The sequence below is a fragment of the Bos grunniens genome, chromosome 19, assembly GCF_055505025.1.
Source record: "Bos grunniens cultivar Pamir isolate PY7600 chromosome 19, Bosgru_T2T1.0, whole genome shotgun sequence".
In the NCBI taxonomy this organism is placed as follows: domain Eukaryota; kingdom Metazoa; phylum Chordata; class Mammalia; order Artiodactyla; family Bovidae; genus Bos; species Bos grunniens.
Window position 1 is genome coordinate 31,208,881 of NC_141183.1, and position 23,613 is coordinate 31,232,493.

General features: G+C 52.0%; 1 protein-coding gene across 1 annotated transcript in view; it reads right to left on the bottom strand.

Annotated features, from left to right (window-relative positions):
* The window catches only part of HS3ST3B1 (heparan sulfate-glucosamine 3-sulfotransferase 3B1), a 43,637-nt gene extending 37,563 nt beyond the window's left edge, over window positions 1-6,074 (bottom strand). Inside the window, exon 1 of the mRNA XM_086355510.1 lies at window positions 5,082-6,074. Within this exon, the coding sequence (XP_086211636.1) occupies window positions 5,082-5,629 (548 nt within the window). The 5' untranslated portion in view covers window positions 5,630-6,074. The remainder of the gene's footprint in view (window positions 1-5,081) is intronic.
* Window positions 6,075-23,613: the final 17,539 nt, after the last annotated feature.

Here is a 23,613-nt window from a genome sequence, read left to right on the forward strand (position 1 = left end):
AACCTGATTTTTTAGAGACAAGTTCAATAATAGCGTATCATTTGGAAAATAATAAGTGTAATTTAATTCATGAACTTCAGCATTTTATTTACCTAAAACAAATAGGTTGCTATTTAATATTGACTATTTTATTAACTCAGAGCATCTGGGAAAACACTTATGATTAGGTTAATTTATGTTATATTTTCCCCTCAACTTGTAAAAGATTAATCAACCATTTTATGGTCTAATTTAGGTGCCTAATTGAAAACAGAATCCAACACATGCTACACTGTCTTGCTAATAAATCTTGACAGCTTTGTAACAAGATGGTTTGTATTTCAAATTGTTGCATATAAATGTAGATTTTTGATCTTCACTCAGCAGCTTGAAGTGAGCTGCATATTTGATTTAAATTGGAATGAAAAAACACAGTTACTTCAAAAAGATTATCCCCAATCAGGTCTTATCTTAAAGTTCGCTTAGGGAAGACAGAAACAGTCTTTGCCACCAAGTTTCTGAAAACAGACTAGATAAAGAGGGGAGAAATTAGTTTTCTCAGCATTTGTTAAATTTAAAATGTAGGGAAAGTTGCTATTTTCAGGTATAAGCTTTCCAGACAGAGATTTCTGAAGTTACTGGGTTTTAGATTCTAATACTAAAGCACTCTACTCAAAATGGTAATGGTCTTCTGGCTAAGAAGTCCACATTTTCAGTCTTGATTTGAAGCACTGCACATTTTTAAATGAATAAATTCATTCCAGGAGTTTCTGGAACATCTCCTTTAACCCTGTGTTCTCCCACGTCTCCCAGCCTTAAAAGAGGACAAATGGAGGAGAATAAACTTTCTCTCAGTGGGGACACTTGCCATGTTTACTCTGTCTTTATGTTTGGGGATATTTGTGTCATGTTAGTGACTCCATTGATTCTCACTGTCTGGTGCAGGCAGAGAAAGGAAACTGCCCGGGTGATGTAATTACCCTCACTTGGTTATAAACCAACTTTGGATGTCCTTACTATCCTGTTCTGGAGCTGGTCTTCTTTTACGCTGAATGACAAAGTGAGCAACCCTCGTTGAGGTCACTGGAGGTACAACAGAAAACTCAAACCCTTTAAAAAAAACAACTCGGCAACTCAGTTATGAATTCATCATATATGACCAATATCACGTTTTGTCACTTAAGCAAGGGAGAATGGCACAGTGACCTCTGGAGCAGGACTCCCTGGGTTGGTGTTATCAGCTTTGCCACTTTCTAGCTGTGAGACCTCAGGCCAGTGTCTTAACCTCTCTGTGCCTGTGTTTCCTCATCTGCAAAAGTACAGGCTTCCCAAGATCATGATGAGGATTAAATTTGCTAATCCTGTAAAACCTGAAACAGTTCCTGGCACATAGGGAAAACATTCAGTAAGTGTTAGCTGCCAACCTTACTAAACTACACACACTGCACTTTTTTTTTTTAATGTGGCCACAGCATTAAAATGTCAGTTTAGTTTTTATAGCCAAACATGGAAAGAAGAGTCAAGGTGGAAAGTCTAAGGAATATTTCCATATATTAAAAAAAAAAAATAGTTACACCATATTTGGCTAACTTAAATCCCAAACTGAGGTCATTCAAATTTGTGACAATCTACGAAACCTAAACCAAATCAAAAAGAGAAACTTATTAAAGAATATATACTTAATTTTGGGCTTCCCTGGTGGCTCAGATGATAAAGAATCTGCCTGCAATACAGGAGACCTGGGTTCCATCTCTGGATCAGGAAGATTCCCTGGAGAAGGAAATAGCTACCGACTCCAGTATTCTTGCCTGGGAAAACCCATGGACAGAGGAGCCTGGAGGGTTACAGTCCATGGGGTTGCAAAGAGCCAGACAGGACTGACTGACTGTTCACAGTTTAAATCAATGTTGAAAGCCTAAATGTACTGGGTGGGTGTTTCTCCATCTTGGCAAGTGTGAGGTTCTCTTGAACCACCTGTCTCTGTTTTTCAAACACTATCACCCCCTGCAACAGAAGGTAAGGGCCAGTTTCAAGAGAAGTCCTGATAAGCCCCTCCCGTGGGATCCTCATAAGTACCTGCTAAATTTGGGAGGCCAGATTCAAGAGTAAGCTGAGTGATGAACTGGAAAAGTAAACCCAGAAGAGTTTGCATCCCCGACTAAAACAGACTCTTAGGTTGAAGGGCAGCAGTGAAGAAAGCGGTGACTGAGCACGCAGGCAGGAAAGAGGAGGCAAACTTCCCGACTTCTGGCGGAAGGCAGGTCAGCACCGCATCGCCACCATTGTGGGCTCCATCCCACTAGGATGCCGCCCGATGGTGTCTTGTTTTGCCACGTCAAAGGAACTACTATCAACTTGGGAGCCTTCAAGCAAATCTGCCCAGGCCTTGGGTTACCGGTTAGGCCCGCACCCGGGCTGTGTATCAGTCCCTGAAACATAAGTTTCCCTCAGCCGCTCCCTCAGACACAGGCAGAATCTCCTTCTCCAACCCATGACCAATACTGACCCTTGGATTCAACCATCCATTCTTGCCTTTGGACTGTCTTCCCTGTTTCCTATTTTCCAGCTTTGAGGATTTGTTTTAACTACTTGCTTCTGAACTGCAACGCCGGCTAATTATTATTTATACTCTTCTCCAATCCAGTGTCTGATGGCACAGACGGAGCCGAGCAGAGCTCCTCTAGCGAGCAGCAGACTGGGGCCCGCGGACAGAACTCCGCGGGGCGGGGGAAGAAGGGAGCTTGCTTCCTGGACACAGGATTTTAGGAAAAGCCTTCTGGGTTAGGCTTCTTCTCCCGGTGTGGTCTGTTTTTCAAGTTAAAACGGCCGCCTTCAAAATAATTAAGTCCACACATTTGCCCAGACATTCAGAATATTCCAAGTTAATTTAAAAGTTGTAAGTAAGCAGATGGCATTAAAAAGATTCCTTAATCCACTAACCCTGCGGCCACGCACCGCGCGGACCGAGGCAGCCCCGGAACCCAGCTTTGGGGGAGAGCTGCGACGTTTACAGTTCGCTCCTCCCGCCGCGCTCCGCGGGGTTATCGCCGCGGGCGCTGGGCCTCCGGGCCGGACAGTCCGGCCCATCAGTGTAGCCAGGTGACTGCCGGGGGATAAGGCACTTCCCGCCCTCCCCCTCTACCCGCTCCAGCCCCGAGGCCCGGCCAAGCCCCCGCGCCCCCCAAGCCCAGCCGCCCCGGGGGCCACGATGAGAGCGGCTGCAGGCGCGCGGCCAGCCTTTCCAGGGCGACTTCGTTCTTTATTCAGCATTTTGAGTCAATCAAAAGGAACGTGGCAGGTGGAGGGCGGCCGCCCAGGAGCCTGCGCGAGTCTTCCTGTGGGGATTTCCACTGCCTGCCCAGGTGCTGCTGGAACCGCCCGACATTAAGGATTCAGTTCTTTTCCTGTCAGTTCCTCCCAGTCCGGCCCCCCGGCGCGTCTGATCTCCGAAAACGCCGGACTGCCTCCGGCCTACGAAGGGTTCTACCTGGAGGGCGCTAGTAACCAGCCTGCCTGTCCCAGCCCCCGGAATCGTTATCCCCCGAGGAGGAGGCGCGGTGGTGGCTGGAATAATGACAACAATACAGTCGATGACAATAGCCGGCAATTAGCGCGGCCCCCATCTGCCAGCCAGGCACCGCACGCGCCGGCGCAGTCGCTCCTTCGCGCGCCGCCCGGAGCGCAGGTGAGGGCGCCGAGGACCCCCGCTAGCTGCCGGGGTCGGGACGAGCATCCAGGCGCCGGGCTCCAGAGCCACCATTCGCAACAACCAGTGTCCAGGGCCTGAGGACGGTGGGAAGGGTGACTGTCACGCCTGGCTAAACCTCGAGACTTGGGCAACTCCTGACAATAATAAACGTTAGGACAAAAGGGAGGGGGAGGGCGAGGCCGGGGAGAGAGCGTTTTTAATCCGCTCGGCCAGCCCCCTTTTATCTTTCGAGCTCTCCCGGTCCCCAAAGAGGGGATGGGGGCAGGGATGGGGTTTGGTTTGACTCTCTTCTTTTGTTTTCCGAAATCCCCAGCCTCTTGTAGGCTGATTGGACCTGGAGGGGTGCTGGCGAGTCGAGGGAGTTAATGTTTGTGGGGGTCGGAGGCAGTGACCGGGGAGAAGGGCCGGACCCCTGGTTGGCGACGAGACTTCCCGAGACCGGAGTCTGGATCCCTTGCTCACCCCCGCCTCACCGGAAACTCAACCAACCCAACATCTCACCCCCAAAGGCTGCGGGAGGCCTTGGTAAGAGGTCGCGATTATGACCCCCGTGGGGTGGGTGGCAATGTCCCTTTGGAGCCGCACCCATAACCCGACCCGAGAACCGAGTTTACGGAAGCCCAGGCAACCCCCATTTCTCAAATCCATGCACCCATAATATTCTTTGCACCCCGGCGCTTCAAGGGCCCGCGGAGACACGCGTCCCTGCCCCGGGTCTCTCAGCGTCCGGGCCTGGGAGGCGGAAACCGGTGGGCCGTGCTCCGGGCGCCTGGAAGCCTTCAAAGCTGCGCGCCTCCCGCCGGCTGCAGTGCGCGCCTTTGCCCGACAGGGACCAGCACCGCTCCACGCGCCGCGCGCCTGCCCGCTCGCCCTCCGGAGCCCAGGCTGCCGGGCCGCGAGCGGCCTGACCCCCTTCGGAAAGTGAACGGACTCCCTGCGGCCTCCGCAGCACGGTGTAGCTCCCACCCTATCCCCATCCGGACAGCAGAAGCTGCTCTAGAAGTTGGTCTGGGGCGGAGACGGTCCCGGATCCGAGAGGAAAAATAAAACACGAGATTCGTTTGAGAGGCGGCCACAGTTAGAGGGTTGCGCGCTTTTCTGAGCACCTTCCCAGTCGCTGGCCTCCTTCCTTGAGGAAAGATCGCAGGGCTAATCCCTAGGCACCGTGGGCCGCTGAGCCTGGAGAAGTGTCTCCAGACTGGGGCGAGAGCGGAGCCCAGCGCACCCCGTAAGGCGCTGCGGGCCAGCACCGCGCGGTCGTCGCTCGGTTCCCCTTCCCGCCCGGGTGGTCCGAAGTTGTACCCCTGTCAGCTCTCCGGTGTACATGCCACGCCTGCGTCCTCTCCGCGTCAGGATCGCGGCTGGAGCCCCTGGCCCTGCCCGGGACACTCACCGGTACCAGGCGAGGCCCTTGTCGTAGCTGCGGTCGAAGAAGTGGGGCTCCGCGCCCACGGCGCGCACGTCGGGGTGCACGCGCAGGAACTCCAGCAGCGCCCGCGTGCCGCCCTTCTTCACGCCGATGATGATGGCCTGCGGCAGCTGCTTGCTCCCGGACCCGCTGAAGAAGCTAGAGATGGGGCTGGGGGAGTCCGGCGTCTCGGGGCTCTGCTCCTCCTGGCTCGCGGCGCCTTCGGCCATCTCTTCGCCCGCAGCCGACTGGGTGGCTGGCGAAGCCGGGAACGGCAGCCTCGGGGGAGACCCGTCGGGACCCGGGGCCGGCGGGGCGTGGGCGGCGCGGGACCCGGAGCCCAGAAGCAGCAGCCCGGGCGCGGCGGCGCAGGAGCCGGCGCACGAGTAGACGAGCAAGTAGAGCCAGACGCAGAGCATGGCGAACAGCAGCGCGAGCCTCCTCCTCACCGGCGGCAGGGGCGGCGGCGGCTGCGGCAGGAGCCGGCCGGGGACATCGAGGCAGGACCGGCCGCCGCTCAGGCGCTGCCCCATGCGCTGCCCGCGCGCGCGGCGAGAGGCATGGCTCAGCACATGGCGCAGGGCCCGCCGGAGCAGGGAGCGCGGCGAGAGTTCCCTGGACGCCGGGCGGTTCGGCTTATTGGCCCCGCGCGTCCGCGGTCGCCGCTGTTGCTCTGCCCCAGGTGGCGGCGGCAGCTGCACTGCCGGCGGCTTTTGACATGTTGCCGGGAGGAGCCACAACTGGAACGAAGGTCGGGTGGTGGCAACTGCCGGCCTGGGACTGCGACGCCGCGCTCGGGGCCGGCAGAGCTCCGCACTCCGGCGTTTCGACCCCTCTGGACTGTGTGCGCCGCACAGCCGCTCGCCGGGGCTGCCTCCTCACAGTCGCGTGAACCGAGCTCTGAGCGCAGCCCCGGCGCTTCCCCCGCGGAGGCTGCGAAGGAGGACTGCGCAGGAAGAGCGCCGGAGACCGAGGCAGAGTGGGCGGGCCCGGCCACCGGGAGTGATGGGTCACTCCACCTACCAGAAACCCGAAGCGCCATGCAAATCCCGCCGCTTCGCTGAGGGTTCGGCAGCCAACCAGCTCCCGGAACATGGGGGTGTGGAAAGGCTCTGGGGGCGGTGGAGAGCAATCGGGGGCTGCTGTAGGCTGAGAGACAAGGGGAGGGCCTGGAGGGGCGGAACCAGGGGCTGGTGACAGGCGCAGCTGGGAGTAAGGATGCTGGAGAGACCGCGCGTGCAGGGAAAGCACAGACCTTCCGATCGCTGCACCCCGGCGCCCGCACGCACTTCCGCACTCGTTCCCCAGGAGCCGGGCTCGGCTGCATTTGCTCCTGTGTGCGGACACGCGTCCCCATACAGATGGTTCGCGGGCGGGATGGTGGTGTGTGCGCGCGTTAGAAGTAGGGAAGGGGTGGAAGCGCAAGAGTCTGGCCGGAGATGCCCGCCCACCCTACTCCGGGACTCGGAGGGGGGCCCTTCCGGAACTGGCACGGGTTTAGGAAGTTTAAGTGGAAATCGCTGTCGAACTTTTTTCTTTTTTTAAGTCTCCTTCTTACTGTTTGCTGGGAGTTGATCTCTCTCGGGCAGCAGGTTAACGCTATCGGTGGATGGTTAGATAGTTCCTGAGAAACTATCCTTAGGAAAAAGTCTTCCCTTGCTTCCCAAAGTGCTGGAGAAAGGTCGGGAGAAACTAACAGGGAGTTAAAGGCTGTGGGAATTTTTCCCGGCGCCGAAAAGTGTGTGTGAAAGTTTTGTCCGGATATTGGTTGTTGGGTATGTTGGAAAACGTTCTCTTCCCTTCCCATGAATAAATATCAAAGCCAACATTCGCCTGCATCAGGAGTCGGTTTGATTTGCTGACCTGTTACACGAAGTATTAGGTGTTTTTTCTATGTCAAAAGTCAACTCGGAGCAAATCGATCCCAAAGTTGCACTTAAAGTCAACTCGAAGTCTCTTGTCTAGAGTTTCCTCCGTAGAGTGACCAGTCCCGGCCTGGCGGCGGCCTCGCTGCTACATTGATGCGCCGCGTTCCGGTTGGAAGCTTCGGTTCACCCCGGCGGCACTCAGGAAGTTCTGGATGAGAAGACTCGGCCCCAGAGGGGTCAGCGGGCTTCCCACGCTTGGCCCCGCGTGGTTCCGGGACAGAACCTTCCTTCCGATCCCGACCTCCACGCGGCCCCAGGCTGAGCGCGGCCCCCGCTGCCTTCCCAGTGCGCGCGGGCGGGCGGCGGAACCGCCGATCCCCGGTCCCTCTGCCGCGCTGTCCCCTCCCGAGGAAGTTCCCCAAGTCCCTCAGTCTCGCCGCGAGTCCTGTTCCCCTCCGCCGGGAACACAGCGAGGACGCCCCTCGGTCATGAGCTTCTGAAGTTGGAAAGTGCTGGAGAGCGGGACCGGCGACCCCGGAGGGTTCGGGTGACCCTGCGGCCCCCACCCGGCCCCCATGCCCAGCTGTGCTCCGGGCGACCTCCTGGTAACTCTGGAGCCCAAGACATTTTCTTATAGAGTGGCTGAGGGGGAAGTAATTTAGGAAGAGAATTCCTCCCCCTTTTATATTCGCAGGGAAATTTTATTCCCAGAGCTCTTTTCCCCTCTCCTTCGGAAGTGACTTATCTCCCCTTAGTTTTTAATTACATTAATTTATTACTAATTTATTTTAAAGTTCTGAAACATGAGAATGTATTTCTGAGCATTAGCTTAGGCCAACTTTTTCTTTTTCTCTTTTTTTAAGCGAGAGGGAAAATGTTAGTGTCTCCGAAGCGTTTGCTCAAATTCATATTATTTCGGGGAATGAAGTCACTGCCTGCTCTCTCTAGGCAGCTTGGAGTTTGTGGACGTCTGTGGATTTGGGGGTGGGTGAGAGTGGTTTATGATTTGTGCGTGTTCACACGAATTGTAGCTACCACATGGATAACTTTGGGCGTGGTTGGGTGGGAATGTTATAGTTTGGTTTTGGTTTTCTAAATCGATAATTCTGATTAAAAATGGTCCCTGTCCTGAGGGTTAGCAAAGTCCAGTGTAAAATAAGAAAAAAAAAAAGTAAGTTCGCCGGATATATTTAGGATTTTTTTTTCCAGGGGCGAAGGGAAAGAGTGGGTAGAAGCAAAGACTTGGGCATCGGAAACCGTCAGGAGAGCGCCGCGGAGCCGAGCGACCCCGGGCCAAGTCGCCACCGAGGCCAGCCGAGCGCGTTCGATCCCCACCGCCGAGCGACGGGCGGCGCGCTGAGTTGATGTCCGCGGTGATCCTGGCCTGAGCAGCGCCCCGCGGGCAGTTCAACAGGGCGGAGCAACCCTGCCCCGCGACCCTGCGCTTTGACCCTTCTTCCCACTCGGCTGGTCAGCCCCAAAGAGCTCCGCGAAATCCCCGGGCGCGGCGGCCGCTGCTGGCTCTGCCTTCGGTCAAAGCCGTCTCCCCCCATCGTCCCAATCAGCTGATGCGTAACCCGAGGTCAGCCTGCAAGGATCTGTCGGCGCGGCCGACCGTGAACCCAATTGGAGATTCTGCCCTTAACCTGTGCTCAGCAGTGCTGGGTCCCCACGCCACGTGACCACCCAGATGCGAGAAAGGCCGCCCTTGGATACATTTATGCCTAAGTTTGGCCAGCCCCGGGAAACCGAGAGAGGAGCGAATGGGATTTCAGCACACGTGGAAGGGCTGTTTTCTCTGGGTTGGTTTTTTGCGCTTACCTAATATAGGATGCTCACCTAGGACCACGGACGGTCTAACTTGGCAGGCAGCCCCTTCCCCTTAGAAACGCACAAGCTGCCCCAGGGGCCACCTCCTGTCCCTCTTCACCTCCTGCTGCCTACCACGCTGTCGGCTCACTGTCTGGAGCTAAAATCCCCCATCTGTAAAGCAGGGGACTTGCGCCAAAGTTTTCCGCCTGAAGATTCTCTGGTTCTGGGCTCCAGCCCCTGACACTCATCCCGCCCACCCTCCGGCTCCCCCAGCCGGGCCCCCAGCTGCTCGCCGCAAAGGTCGCACTTCCTGGGCTGCCTGAGCTGGTGGCCCGGAGCCCGGTTCCTGTCACCGGAACCCGTGTCCCCTCCCTGCCCCCCAGCCAGGCGACCCCGGAGTTGGCAGCTGCAAGCTCCCTCCACCCTATGCCCCGCTGCGCCCAGATGCCCGCCCGCAGGGGGGCGCTCCGACAGCTGCTGGGTGGGGGCGGGGGGATCTCGGCTCCCCAACTCCCAGGGGGCTGTCCCTGGCGCACCTCAGAGCCCCCTGTCCTCGCGGAGAGCGCCGGTCAGAGCTGAGGGCTAGAGGCAGGCTAGCAGACCGGCCATCAGAAACCCCTTGAAAGAGTGGCTAGAAGGAAACGGCCAAGTGGAAAGGGCTTCCCAGGCTGCACTCCAGCTGCACTTGAGGGACAGTGTGTCTAGCGGCCTCAGTTGGATCCATCACCCCGGCGCCGGGACTCTGGCAGTTTGAGGTCCCAGGAGGACCCTCAGCACATCACAGAAGAGAGATGACTGCTCCTGTCCTAAGGATAAAAGAACTCTGGTGCTCAAAAACAACAGAAAAGAACTCTTGTGGTTGATGTCCTGAGGAGTCAAGGTTTTGTGCTGATTCCAGCTCCCTCACAGTGGCCTCTGTGCTCTGGGTTTGGAGCTTCCCTTGTCCTCAGGCTTCCCTTATCCGAAGGCTCCCTCTGGGCTGGGTCATCAAAGGCTGGAAGTTTCCCTCTTCTGCAAAACACAGCCCCTGGCGGGAAGTCCTTCTACAGTGCCTTGCTGTCACCAGGTTCTGGAATGGCTGTCTGCTCGCCTCTGCAGATCTAGGGCGGTGATGACACCTCCCCTTTCCAGCGCCAAATCCGTGCCCTCCCCAGGTTCTCCTTCCCCTCCAGCATCTTTGTAAGTGGTCCTTCTGTTACACAACCTGTGCATTACTCAGGTGATGTCCCACAGCTGTCCTGCCAGGACCCTGACTTTGTCAGTGTTAGTTGCAACCCCATGGACTGTAGCCCACTGGGCTGCTCTATCCATGGCATTCTCCAGGCAAGAACTCTGGAGTGGATTGCCCTGCCCTCCTCCAGGGGATCTTCCCAACGCAGGAATCAAACCCTGGTCTCCTGCACTGCAGGCAGATTCTTTTCCGTCTGAGCCACCAGGGAAGTTTGTCACTAGGGTTGCATTACTTTGCCTAATCTGGTTCCCAGCCACTTACCAGCTGTGTGACTTTGAGTAAGTCACACACCCCTTCTGAGCCCCAGTACCGCTGGCTGTCATTGCGCTCCTCTGCTCCAGATGCTGTCAGCCCCCTCTTTCTCCTCTTTCTCCGTCAAGGTCTCCTGGCCGTGGAAATCCTCCAAAGCCGGTCCTGCCTTCAGTCTTTCGGGCCCGCGCCGGAGGAGGTCACGTCTTAGAAATGATGGGTCCAGCTTTAACTTTTCCTCCACAAACTTCCACGGACATGTAAGGCTGCGACTCTCCTAAGTGTCTCCAGGAGGCCCACTTCCCCAGCCCCTGAGACAGCATTTCTTATGATCCCTCTGGCATTTCTCAAAACCTCTTTGAGAACATAGATGTCCACACCTTTACACCACCAGATGAGCACCCGCCTGACTCCTTCCAACTCCTCCTTCCTCCCTCTTGTCACAGTGGAGGCAGCTGTGGGCTAGCCTGACACAGAGTGAGCCCCAGGCTACTCTGAACCTGCTCCCTTCTCACCTCCCATCTCCTCACCCATGAATCACAGCCCTTCTGTGTGGACACAGACAGGCCACCCAGTCCCGGTCAGTGAAGGACGAGCTGTCTCACACAGCCTCCAGCTGTCAGGCCCTCCAGATTGCAGAGGGTTCCTGCAGAGGCCGGAGGTCATGCCCTTTCCCAAGCATGGGTTGGGGGTGGGGACATCCAGTGACCCCGCAGGAGGAGAAGGCCTGGTCATCCTAGTCAGCTCCAGGCATCTCTGAGAGCCTCCTGCTGGGTGGGCAGAGGATGTGGAGCTCGAGTTGCAGCTGGAGTCTCCCTCTGCCCAAGCCTGCCTCGACTCCTCCTCCTCCAGGTGTTGGTCTCAGGGCAACCTGCATGCTTGTTCAGAGCCCGACCTGACGTATTTCCCTCCCTTTCTAGCTCTTCTCCAATGACTCAAGTGGTAAAGAACCTGCCTGCCAATGCAGGAGATGTAAGAGATATGGGTTCGATCTCTGGGTCAGGAAGATTTCCTAGAGGAGGAAATGGCAGCCCCACTCCAATATTCTTGCCTGGAGAATCCCATGGACAGGAGGAGCCTGGTGGGCTTTAGTCCATGGGGTCACAAAGAGTAGGACATGACTGAGCACACGAGCAAGCAAGCCTCCCTCTCTCTGTTGTGCCATGTGTCAGAATGCCCTTCCTTTTTGAGAATGGATAATAGTCTATCCTTAAACCATGGATGGCATCGTGGACTCAATGGACATGAATTTGAGCAATCTCCGGGAGACAGTGAAGCAAAAGGAAGCCTGGCATGCTGCAGTCCAAGGGATTGCAAAGGGTTAGACACGACTTAGGGATGGAACAATAGTCCATCGTATAAGCCACACTTTGTTTATCCATTTATCCATCAATGGACAGTGGAATTGCTTCCACTTTTGGCTATTATGAATGATGTTGCTATAACCAAGAGTATAACCATATTTCTTCAAGACCTTCCTTTCAATTATTCTGGATATCTACCCAGGAGTGGAAGTGCTAGATCCTGTGGTAATTCTTTTCACTTTTTGAGCAACAGCCACATTGTTTTCCATGGCATCTGCCCTGTTTTACATTCCTACCAACAGGGCAGGAATGTTTCACTTTCACCAAAGTGAAAACAAAGGTTTCACTGTCTCCACACCCTCACCAACAATTGTTATCTTATTTTTTCTCATAGCAGCCATCCTAATGGGTGAGACTTCACTGTGTTTTTTAATTTACATTTCTTTAATAATTAGTGCACCTTGCAGTATTTTTACACATTCATAGGATAAACTTTTTATAGTTTATAAGCCCCACTTACAGAATGGATGGGGACATCTGATGTAATACAGAAGGGGAATTTTCAATCACATCAGCATTTAACTTTAAAAATAGAACAGGAATCCAGATTCCTTACCAATACCCTTAAAATCCTGACCTATTTGTATTTTTCAGCCATCACAATGGGACCTTTTCCAGATACCTATCTGGTCTGTACTGAAACCCACCTTCAGAGACAGTTTCTTGCTGCACACAGAGAGAGCACCCCTAGAAAATAGTGGTTTCTACCACACCCAGGAGTGTGAATGCCCTACAGTCATCCGCTCAGGGAATTTAAAGAGCTTTGCAAGTAGCAGGTGGCCACCTGAAAACCTTTGAGCAGATTCTCCTTGCTTATTGGCTAAAGAGGAACCCTGAGAATCCTCAGCGGTGTCTGGGGGCACCAGTGCTTCCTATAACTTATCTCCCAAAGGTCTGTATATGGTTCTAGATATTTCCTGCTGATTCCTCTTAAAGTGGCAGGAACTCGCTGGACACGGTGTCATGCGGACCAACAGACACAGACTTGCTGTATCACACACAGATTTTTCTCAGACCAAAGCCGCTGAAATATAACTTGCGATCCCTTCTAAATCCTGAGACGTGTTCAGCCTGGAACTGTCCCCAGAGCCAGGTGTCTGTGACCCTGTTTTTGCATATCATCACCAGTTTCTCCAATGTGCCTTTAATAAATGCAGACGCACACTACCTCTTGTTCTCTTTTGCATCCAGAAGGCTGCTGATTCCACGAGTTTCCAGCTCTGCTTCACAGTCCCTTTAGTCTCATGCCAATGTCACACCCACTTCACGATGGACGCCCTGTCCTCTTTCGATTCTGACCGTTCTTCTCTGCTTTCCACTTCTCCCTCTGGAAATCACCTTCGCAACCTATTCCTCATTTCCAATTCCCAACAGTCACCAAACAGACAGATGTAACAGATAAGTGAGTTGCCCGTCATCATAAACGCCACTCCCTGCCCCGCCCTGTCTCCCTGGCTTTGCTAAGTGCATTATGGAAAAAACTGGCTGTACAACCAACAAAGATGGATTTCCTGTTGACTTCCATTAGCGCTTGATGAATTTTGAACTTTTGGGAAACCCGCTTGAAATAGGAATGCCTGGTACTTTTTGTGAAGTAAGAGTGTGAATATAAAATAGTGATGCTGACTTCATCATCCACGCATGACAATTAGTTCTGAGCCTGAAAGGTGGGTTTTGTCCCCATAGTGGTCTGCCTACCTCTTCAACTCCCAGCATCAGACTTTCAAACCCATTTCCATCCGGAAGGTACAAAAGTACAAAAATGAGTCTACTTAAGAACCAGCTTAGTTTATAAAACCCAGAGCAGCTTCTTACTTGGTTTCCCTAATTCTGTGACCTGAGGAAGTTACTTGTGTGTTGAAAGGAACACACTGTCCTGGAGAAAAATTCTCTCTGAGGAAATCGCGTTTAGCATTAATTCAATGGGCGTTTAGCCCACAGGCCCTGCTGTGCTCATCTTAACTGTACTCATCATCACTCATTTCTGCCTGTCCCTCTCCTGCTCGAAGAGTGGTTCTTGGTTGTGTGCACTTGTGGCTCTCAATTCCGATTTCATCTGGACGAGACTATCTGGTTCTGTCACCTGTTTTCCCACAACTCTTTGGAAAGTTAGTAATCTCTCTTTGCCTCAATTTCCTTCTGTAAAGTGGGTGGTAATGCCATCAGGGCTTAGAGCAGTCCCAGCCCCATGCTGGCATCTAGAATATGCTGGCTCTCCGAATCAGAAGTAAATGACCGTCACCTCACTCTCCCTTGCCACAATGCCCTCCTCTGTTCTGTAACTCATGATGGCCCATGATTCTCAGATGAGCAATTAGAGAGGGGGTGCCTTCAGAACCTCTGGAGCTGAAAACACACTCAGATGTTCTGATCCAACCCCCTAGGGAGCACCCTCCCGCCTTCCACCCCCATGGACATTCCCCCATGAGCATCACTTGAATGCCTCCTGTTCAGATATGTGTCCTGAAACTTGGTCGATGGTGTAGACCATGCCTGGCCGGGTAAGAGGGGAAGGCTGAGGAGGGGAGTCTGAGGAGGCAGAAAAGCCGCAGACGCGGTCTGGGCTTGTAGGTCGGTGTTACCAGATCTTCTAATTTTTCCAGCAAAGCTAAAATACAAAACTGGGTTTTTATGTGAAATTGCCTACATTTTATATGGGAGGGGATTTAAAAAGTTATATTTGAAATAAAATTTTAAAAGAGCCTTGGGGGTCATTAGGCCAAACACAAATAGATCAGACTGAGAAACTCCAACTGGTAACCTCTGGCCTTTACAAACCTCTGTTTCTTCCAGAGAGTTCCTGAGCCCAAGCAGAAATGACAATGTTTGAGTCAAAAAGACTTCTGACTCTTGTTAACAGAAGCGAACACTGATTTCCAACAAAGTGAAGGTCATCTAAGCTGCAGCAAAAGGGGCCAGACTGAGCTTCATCCCCCATGGCCCCCACTCCACCACGCAAGAGACTCCCAGTCCAGCCTCCCTCAGGGAGAAGCCAGGGCCATTGTCGATGGTTCACTTTCTCCTGTTGGTACATTTCATCATTATCCACAGACCAACTCTCCCACTTTGTGAAAACCCTCCTCCACCCCTGCCCTGGCGCCTGGCACCATCCTAGACTGACAGTCAGTGGCCAACAAATTGTTGTTACTCAAAGTAATTAAAGTAATTAAGCACATTGGGTTATTGCATGAGAGTAATAACTTGCTTAATGGCCCACTTAAATACTTTTTAATGTCAGTCTGTGGTCTGCTTTAGAGCGCCTGCATTTTAAAGTGAGTGAGATTCTGGATCTTCCACTAGCTCCAAGTCTTGATTCATTCGTTTATTCATTCATGTATTTGTATTTTCTTGAGCTACCTCTTTGGCTAGTCCCTGTGTTAGCAACAGACACGCAGTCCACTGGACTTCACTGGCCTGTGGTTAAGACTCCATGCTCCCCATGCAGAGGGCATGGTTTCGATCCCTGATCAAGGAACTAAGATCCCACATCATGTGGCCCAAAAATTTTTAAATAAAAATTTGTCATTTAGTTGATAAGTCGTGTCCGACTGCTTGTGACCCCGTGGACTGCAGCACACCAGGCTCACCTGGCCTCTCCACTGTCTCCCAGGGTTTGCTCAGATTCAACTCCATTGAATCAGTGATGCCATCCAACCATCTCATCCTCTGTTGTCCCCTTCTCCTCCTGCCTTCAATCTTTCCCAGAAACAGGGTCTTTTCCAAAGATAAATAAATAAATCTTTTCCAAAAAGAAATACATAGAAATCCAGTACATGCCTTCACACAACTCACAATCTGCAGAACCATCTTGACAGCTTTAAATACAGATATAATAAAGGTATCTATTCATTGCATTGGAGAAGGAAATGGCAACCCACTCCAGTGTTCTTGCCTGGAGAGTCCCAGGGACGGGGGAGCCTGGTGGGCTTCCATCTATAGGGTCGCACAGAGTCGGACACGACTGTAGTGACTTAGCAGCAGCATTCATTATACAAATGAAGAAGACAGATTAGCTTAATACATGGACACTAAGGGTGAATTCCATTGGAAACACATAGCCATAGACATGGAATCTCTCCCCACTTCCTGGCCCTCCTAACTGGTGGCTCAGAGACAAACAGTTATTCCCTAAAGGAACCAAGGAAGGCTGAATAATTCCTGCACTGCAAGCTGGCATTGTAGGAACACAGATCTGGAAGAGCCTTTGGTGGGCCCTTGGCTCCATCCAGGAAGAAATTAATGACCTTTGAAAGCAGCATTTCATGACCTTCCATCTGTCTTTGGCCTCAAGGACTCCTGAGTATAAACACAGATACTACCTAGCAATGATTCAAGCAATTAGATCCCATTGGGGAAGTCCAGAGAAAGTTTGTTTTGGTGAATTCAGGCTTGCTCTGGTAAGAAATGATAAAGGGAGTCCCTCATGCTGAAATGAAAGTATGCTGGAGAGCCACTTAAAGTTGGATAAATAAAGGTTCTCGATAAAAGTAAATACATGGGCCAGTAGAAAAGCCAGTATAATTTTTATTTTATATATGTTTTAAAAGACAGACACATAAAAATCAAATCATATGATGCTGGACACAGTGTACAGACGTAATCTTTTGTAACAATATAACATTAAAGAGGTGGATAAGGAATTGTATGAGAGCAGAGAATGTGCTGCTGAAATTAAGTTGATAGCAATTGCAATTAGATTGTTATAACTTTAAGACTTTAAATGTGTCATAGTAACCATCAAGAAAAGATCTATAGGTACATGGAACTCTGCTCAATGTTATGTGGCAGCCTGGATGGGAGGGGAATTTGGGGGAGAATGGATACATGTATATGTATGGCTGAGTCCTTTTGCTGTTCATCTGAAACTATAACATCATTGTTAATAGGCTATACCCCAATACAAAATAAAAAGTTTTCTTTTTTAAAAAGGAAAAGATCTATAGAAGATACACAAACGGAAGTGAGAAGGAAATCGAAGTGTGTCACTACAGAAAAATCAACTAAGCATAAAAGATGGTAACAATGGAGGAAATGAGGGACCAAAAAAATCTATAAGATGTACAGAATCCAAATAGCAAATGCAGCTGTCCTTCTTATAAGTGGCCACTTATAAGATGTGGGATGTGAGACCAAGGAGAGGAGAGCCAGTACTTTGTGGGTGACTTAGAGGAGAGCTGAAAGAGATGGGCAGACTGACTTATTAGACTTCTTTATTTTTATTTCCCACTAGCCATCTTCAGAAGAGTGGAGAGAGGTTCATGGGATGGGATGGAGGTTTATCTACCACTGGAGGGGGGTTTCTCTTTCTCTTGTCCCACACTGGTCAAGGTTCATCAGTTGGGAGTGACTCCCACAGCTTTCCAGTCTGCATTACCTGGCCCTTCGTTGGCTGCAGCACTGCTGTGTGCTGTGTTTTTCAGATTTGAAGTTGGACAGGCGCAGAGGTCTGCATGGCAGTCTCCCAGAAGGAATGCCCACCCACAACTTGAGAAGGCAGCTCTGTTTGGATAAAGGGTCTCTATGGATGTCATGAAGGTAAGGATCCTGAGCTGAGATCATTCTGGATCAGGGTGAACCCTACATCTGATGACAAGTGTCCTCAGAGGGAAGAGGAGGACAGAGAAAAGTCCACATGAACATTGGAGGCATAGCCCAGAGTTTGCAGCCAGGAGCCGAGGGGCCCCCAGAAGCTAGAGTAGCCAGGGACCCGTCCTCCACCAGAGGCTCCGGAACCAGTGAGGCCACCCACGTCACGAGTGTCAGGATGCGAGTAAGTTTCACTGCTTTAAGCCACCAACCGTGTGGTCATTTGTGACAGCGGCTCTAAGAACTGCATATGAACGAATACACCCATGGGGCTGTCCATACAAAGACCGGGAAAGGAAGAGGCAGCTGAGGAGACAGCGGGTAAGCAAGTGTGTGTCCCAGCTCCTCCTGTAGACCTGCATGGAGGGGGCATGACACCGAAGGAGCAGGTCTGTGTGCAAGCGCCAGGTGGAAAGTGAGGTTGGAAGAAAAGTGGGTGGAGGCTGGGGGCTGTGAGATCAAAGGGAGTCACTGGCTCTTTAAAAGTGGAGGCTGTTGTCCATGCAGATGGTGGCAGGATGGGGAGAGAAAAAGAGACATAAATACAGGGCTGAGATGACCCAAGGAGGGTGGGAAGGGACTGTTGACGGGGATTATCTGGCAAGAACTGAGCCGATGAATGAATGGCTGCAGCTTTACGTGCTGATGATGAGATTGAAAAATGTGCCCCAAAGATATCAGGGCCCAACTCCCAGAAACTGTGACTAATATCTTAGACAGCAAAAGATGTGATTAAGGTAAGGGTGTTGAGATGGGGAGGCTGACCTGGGTTGTCTGGATGGGTTCTGGCTTGGGATGTACATGTCCTTCTATACGAGAGGTTGGCGGTGGGGGAGATTCACATACACACACACACACACACACACACACGGGAGACGGCAATGTGTCAGAGGAGACAGAGACTGGAGTGTGATGGTCATAAGCCATAAACCAAGGAGAGGTAGAGGCTGGAGGAGGCGAGGACGGAGCCTCCCCTAGAGGCTGCGGAGGGTGGTTACTCCTGTCAACACCTCTATTTCAGCTCAGTGACTTCAGACTTTGGGCCTTCAGAACTGCGAGAGAACACGTTTCTGTCATTTTTAAGCCCCTCCGTTTGTGGTCAGTGGTTGCAGTAGCCCTAGGAATCTTACACACATGGGGTAAGGGGTTCCCCAGGTGGCGCTGGTGGTAAAGAATCTGCCTGCAGTGCAGGATATGCAGCTTCAATCCCTGGGTCGGGAAGATCCCCAGAAGGAGGGCTCAGCAACTCAGTCCATCTTTCCAGGAAAATCCCATGGACAGAAGAGCCTGGTGGGCTGTGGCCATAGGGTCACAAAGAGTTGGGCATGACTGAAGTGACTGAGCACACAAGGACTGGTTTGGCCCTAAGTCATGGCTCCTGCAGGAGGACTTGGGGGCTCGTGTAGAGGAAAGGGAAGTGGGGGGCGGAGGGATGAGGATTCCACCCCATAAACATGTTCTGTAGCAGATGCCGCTGGACACTGTGAACTGCACATGCTCAGCCTTGAAAGACAAGAACAGAAATACCAAGTGCTAAACGCGCAGTAGAGATTCGAGGAGGAGGTGGGGTGTGTGGAAGACTGAGGCCCCTTTAGGAGGCACTGTTGTGAGAAGGCGAACTCAGCACCAAAACAGAAATAGAAAGGACCAGACGCCTGTAAGGAGCGGGCAGTGGGGACGAGGAGGAGACTCAGGTAGATGCCCTGCAGGGCAGACACACGCGCCCACCCTTGCAGGGAGGCTTTGCGGCTCTGTTTCCAATCTCACTCTACTTGAGAGCCGCTGGCAGTGTCTGCCTGAGGCCAGAACAATTGGACAATTCAGGGAAATTATTCGTCAAACAGTTCCCTGGGGCAGCCCAGTACAGAGCAAAGCATACAAATTCTTTACTCCGGTTCCCCCTCCCGCAACTTCTAAAATGGCAAGAATTGTGCCCACTTTACAGATGGGAGCCCAGAGAGGTGGGAACACACCCCTGCCATCACAGAGTCCAGGGTCAGACAGACCCGGATTCACGTTCAGATCTGTCTGCCTCCTAATCGCGTGGTTTCACCATCAGTGTGTGGACAGAATGGATATATATGGTCCTGGAAATCTCTGAGGCAGTCAGCCCGAGATGAAACATGTCAGCGTAAGTAAGACACTTAGAAAGAGTGAAGGAAAATCTCTTAAGAGCCACCTCCACATATTAGGGGGCTTCCCAGGTGGTTCAGTGAGAAAATATCCACTTGCCAATGCAAGAGGCACAAGAGATGCAGGTTCCGTCCCTGGGTTGGGAAGACCCCCTGGAGAAGGAAATAGCAACCCATGTCAATATTCTTGTCAGGAGACTTTCATGGGCAGAGGAGCCTGGTGGGCTACAGTCCATGGGCTTGCAAAGAGTTGGACACAAGTGGGCACAAACGCATGCAGGCCCTGTATTAGACACCGGGGGGTGGGGGGTGCATGGACCCTCTGAAATTGCAGAATTGTAGCAGCATGGGTTCATTTTCTAGATGGCAATGGTGTTACCTCTTATGGGAACCTCAAAATACATTAGTCTTACTGCTCTAGACATAAGACACTGTGCCAAGTGTTATGAGTAGCCATCAGTCTTCCTAAATCTAGCTGGCTGCCCATAGCCCACAAATAAAGACGGTGCTTTGGGAAGAGTCTATAAAGTTGACATATAAATATTTTTGTTTTATTTTTCAGCCTCGGCAGCCTCCGTCCGGGCAGTTCTGGTCACATGTAGGTGTGATATAAAGATATAAAAGCTGCCCACTGAGAGGAAACCCAGAAGTTGCCAAGACCTTGACAATTACATAAAGACTCTATTAAAACGCTTTACAGCCTTGTGTCTACAGCCCTGCTCATCTCACTGAAACTTCCTAAACTGCTAGGCTCCCTTCTTAGTGAGGGGACAAAGGTTAATAAACAGGGTGGGGACTTCTTCGGTGGTCCAGTGGCTGAGACTCCGCATTCCCAGTGCGGTGGGCCAGGGTTCGATCCCTGGTCGGGAAACTGGATTCCACACACCACAACTAAGACCCAGCATAACCAAATAGAAAAATATTATTTAAAAAATAAAATAAACTGTCAGCCTCCTCTGTATCAGAGAAGTGCAGCTGAGTGAAGGAGAGAAGCTTGAGTCAGCGTCAGGCAAGGATATCCTCCTTACACATTTGTCCTGCTAAAACCCACCTGGACTAGCCTAAGTTGGAGGAGCAGAGCCAACAGGACTGATGGATTGGCTGGTTGGTAAGGAATTGGCTACCACAGTTATGGAGAATAAGTCCTAGGACCTGCAGAGGTGGCCAATGCAGGAGAGCCGACGACAGGGTCTAAAGTCAGGGGATGCTCCAGGTGAAGGACAGGGCACAGAGGGCCACTCTCCCTCCCCACCTCTGTGTTCTATTCCTGTCTTCCACGGACGGGATGGACCGTCCGCACTGGGGAGGGTAAGCTGCGGAACTCAGTCCACTGATCCAAATGTCCATCTCACCCAGAAACATCTGCACAGATACCCCCAGAATGACATCTAAGCAGATAGATATCTGGCCCCCTGAGACCCAGTCAAGTTGACACATAAAATTAACCACCACACGGGGCAGGGCTCTCATGGGGTGGGGGGATAAAGTAGGAGTTTGGGATTAACAGACATACACTACTACATATATCACAGATAAACAACAAGCACCTCTTTGTAGTACAGGGAGCTATGTGCAATATCTTGTATAATCTTTAAGGGAAAAGAATCTGAAAAAGAATACATATGTATAATGGAATCACTTTGCGGTACACCTGAAACTAAGACAACATTGTAAATCAGCTGTGTTTCACTTAAACACACACACACACACCAAGCTCACACACCATCTGCTTCTTTACCCACTGGTTCACCCCCTCCAGACCAAGAGGAAGAGGGTCCCACTTCCTCTACAGTGAATTCCCCTTCCAGTCCTCCTCCTCGTCCTCGCCCTTCAAGCCCTAAACATCCTCAAGAATTGCCTAAAGGTGGAGAAACCAGAAACTTGGGGCTTTCCACATGGTGCTGGTGGTAAAAAAAAAAAAGAAAAGAAAAGAAAAATCACCTGGGTTCAATCCCTGGCTCTGGAAGATCTCTGAGGAAAGGAAATGGCAACCCACTCTAGTATTCTTGCCTGGAGAATCCCTTGGACAAAGGAGCCTGGCAGGCTACAGTCTATGGGGTCGCAAAGAGTGGAACATGACTGGGTGACTTAGCACACACACACGTCAGTCGAGCTAAGGACGAGAAGCTCCATTCTAAGACTAGAATGCATCCATGGGACCTGTCATCTGTGTCCTGCAAAGGAAGAAGATTTCTGTCCACGTCTGCTGAGCCTGCTCACGATCTAGCAGCTTAGGAACACCTGCGGGCACTTCAAGGCCGGCAAGAGGCCACAGGTCCCTCCTGCTTCCGTAAACTCTCCTGAAGCTGAAGCCAAGCTTCCAGCCATTCGTCTGTGAATCGGGGATTATAATCATCGAAGGGACCATTTTAGGTCCCAAGTAATGAGGTGGGAATATCCTAGTGGCCAGCTTCTAAATCTAGATCTCGGGTGATAGTTGATATACCAGACGGTGGGCACAGGCCTGTGGGTCTTGGTGAAGCAAAGTGGCTTCTTGGTGAAGCAAAGTGGCTTCTTGGTGAAGCAAAGTGGCTTCTTGGTGAAGCAAAGAAGCACTTGTGAGCCAAGTGGCTCAGCTACTGCTGCTGCTGCTGCTGCTACTGCTAAGTCGCTTCAGTCATGTCCGACTCTGTGTGACCCCATAGATGGCAGCCCACCAGGCTCCCCTGTCCCTGGGATTCTCCAGGCAAGAATACTGGAGTGGGTTGCCATTTCCTTCTCCAATGCACAAAAGTGAAAATTGAAAGTGAAGTCGCTCAGTCATGTTGGACTCTTAGTGACCCCATGGACTGAAGCCCACCAGGCTCCTCCGTCCATGGGATTTTCCAGGCAAAAGAGTACTGGAGTGGGGTGCCATTGCCTTCTCCGAAGTGGCTCAGAATCTCCCATCAGTTCTAAGCTGCAGTGTTTGGAGGAAGTTATCCACCCGTCTGTACTTACTGTCCTTTTGTCCAGATGGGCACCAGGGTCAGAGCTTCTGGAGCTCATTCATTCTGTGGGGCTCGCAATAGTACCTTCATGTCAAATAGAAGCTGGGGGAAGCAAAGGGGATGCAAGAGTAAGAAAAGGGACCGGGCTGTGGGGGAGGTGCTAAACCGGAGCGGGTGGGGGCCCGGGGTAGGCTGGGGCGAGTGTAGCCTGAGACCCAGGGGGCCCGGGCTAGATGGGACCCTCCTTAGAGGGGGCTGGCCACCTGGCCTCCTGCTGTGCCCAGCAGCCAATATGTTTTCGCCTTGTCGATGCTGGCGGCTGAGGGTCTATCCCTGGTCTCATTTATCTCCCAGTGTAGTGGGCTCAGGGAGCAGAGGGACCATGGTTCCAACTGAGAGTCTGAAGGGGGAGGCCTTCCTCCTCTCCCGAGTCCCGGCTGATCACAGAACAGAACCGGCTAAGCCCTCCCTCCCCAGCTGCCCAGCCTCCGTGTTGGAGCTGCTGCCGGAGCTCCGGGTGCGCGAGTGCAGACGTCAGTGCCTTTGATCTCTGAGCACGATGACATAGATTTATCAAATGTTTGCCTCTTTCTGCCTGTTTGAAAGGCTGATTTATGGGATGCAGCCTTAGCCTCCCTTCCTTTCTTGAAATATGAAGTGCTTGTGAATAGCCAGGGTAATATTTAATATCCTGCCAAGGAGCCTCTCACACCGCCTAACAAACTCACTACATCCCGCCCAGTGGACCACGTCTGTTGGGCTCCTCTTTTTGGACTCAATAAATTAGCATTAAAATGCCTCACAGATAATGCCCAGTTTCCCTTTCTAGCTGAGGGAGCGGGGACAATTCCAAGGGAGGGGACCACAGCCCAGGGTCGGGGAGCCAGGCTCTTGGCAGATGCTTTCGTGTTCCAAGTGTCGGGGCAGGAGCTGAATAGAGGGGAACTTGATGCTCACATATGCTCAGGGTCAGAGCGGCTGGAAGACGGACCCGCCTGGCTCGTTCCTGACTCTTCCATCCAAAATGTTCCCTAAACAATTTCCTGAGAATGTGGAAGTGTCTTCCAAGAAGCACTTTACTTGAAGAAGAAAGCAGCTAAAGTTGAAAGGTGCTGATGCAAACAGTCTTGACGGGAACTGACTTAGCTTTAAGGACAGCTCTGCATCTCTGAAGAGGGTGCAGGCCTGGGAAGTCCCGTGGGGGTGGCTGACTTGCTGTAAAGAGCAGATAGTGAGACGCCCTGGGTTTTCACCTTGTTAATGGCCTTGGAATAAATGGACCTTCACTCATGCCTGTATATGACGAGGTTTTTCCTTACAATGAGTTGGGAACCACAGGTGGTAC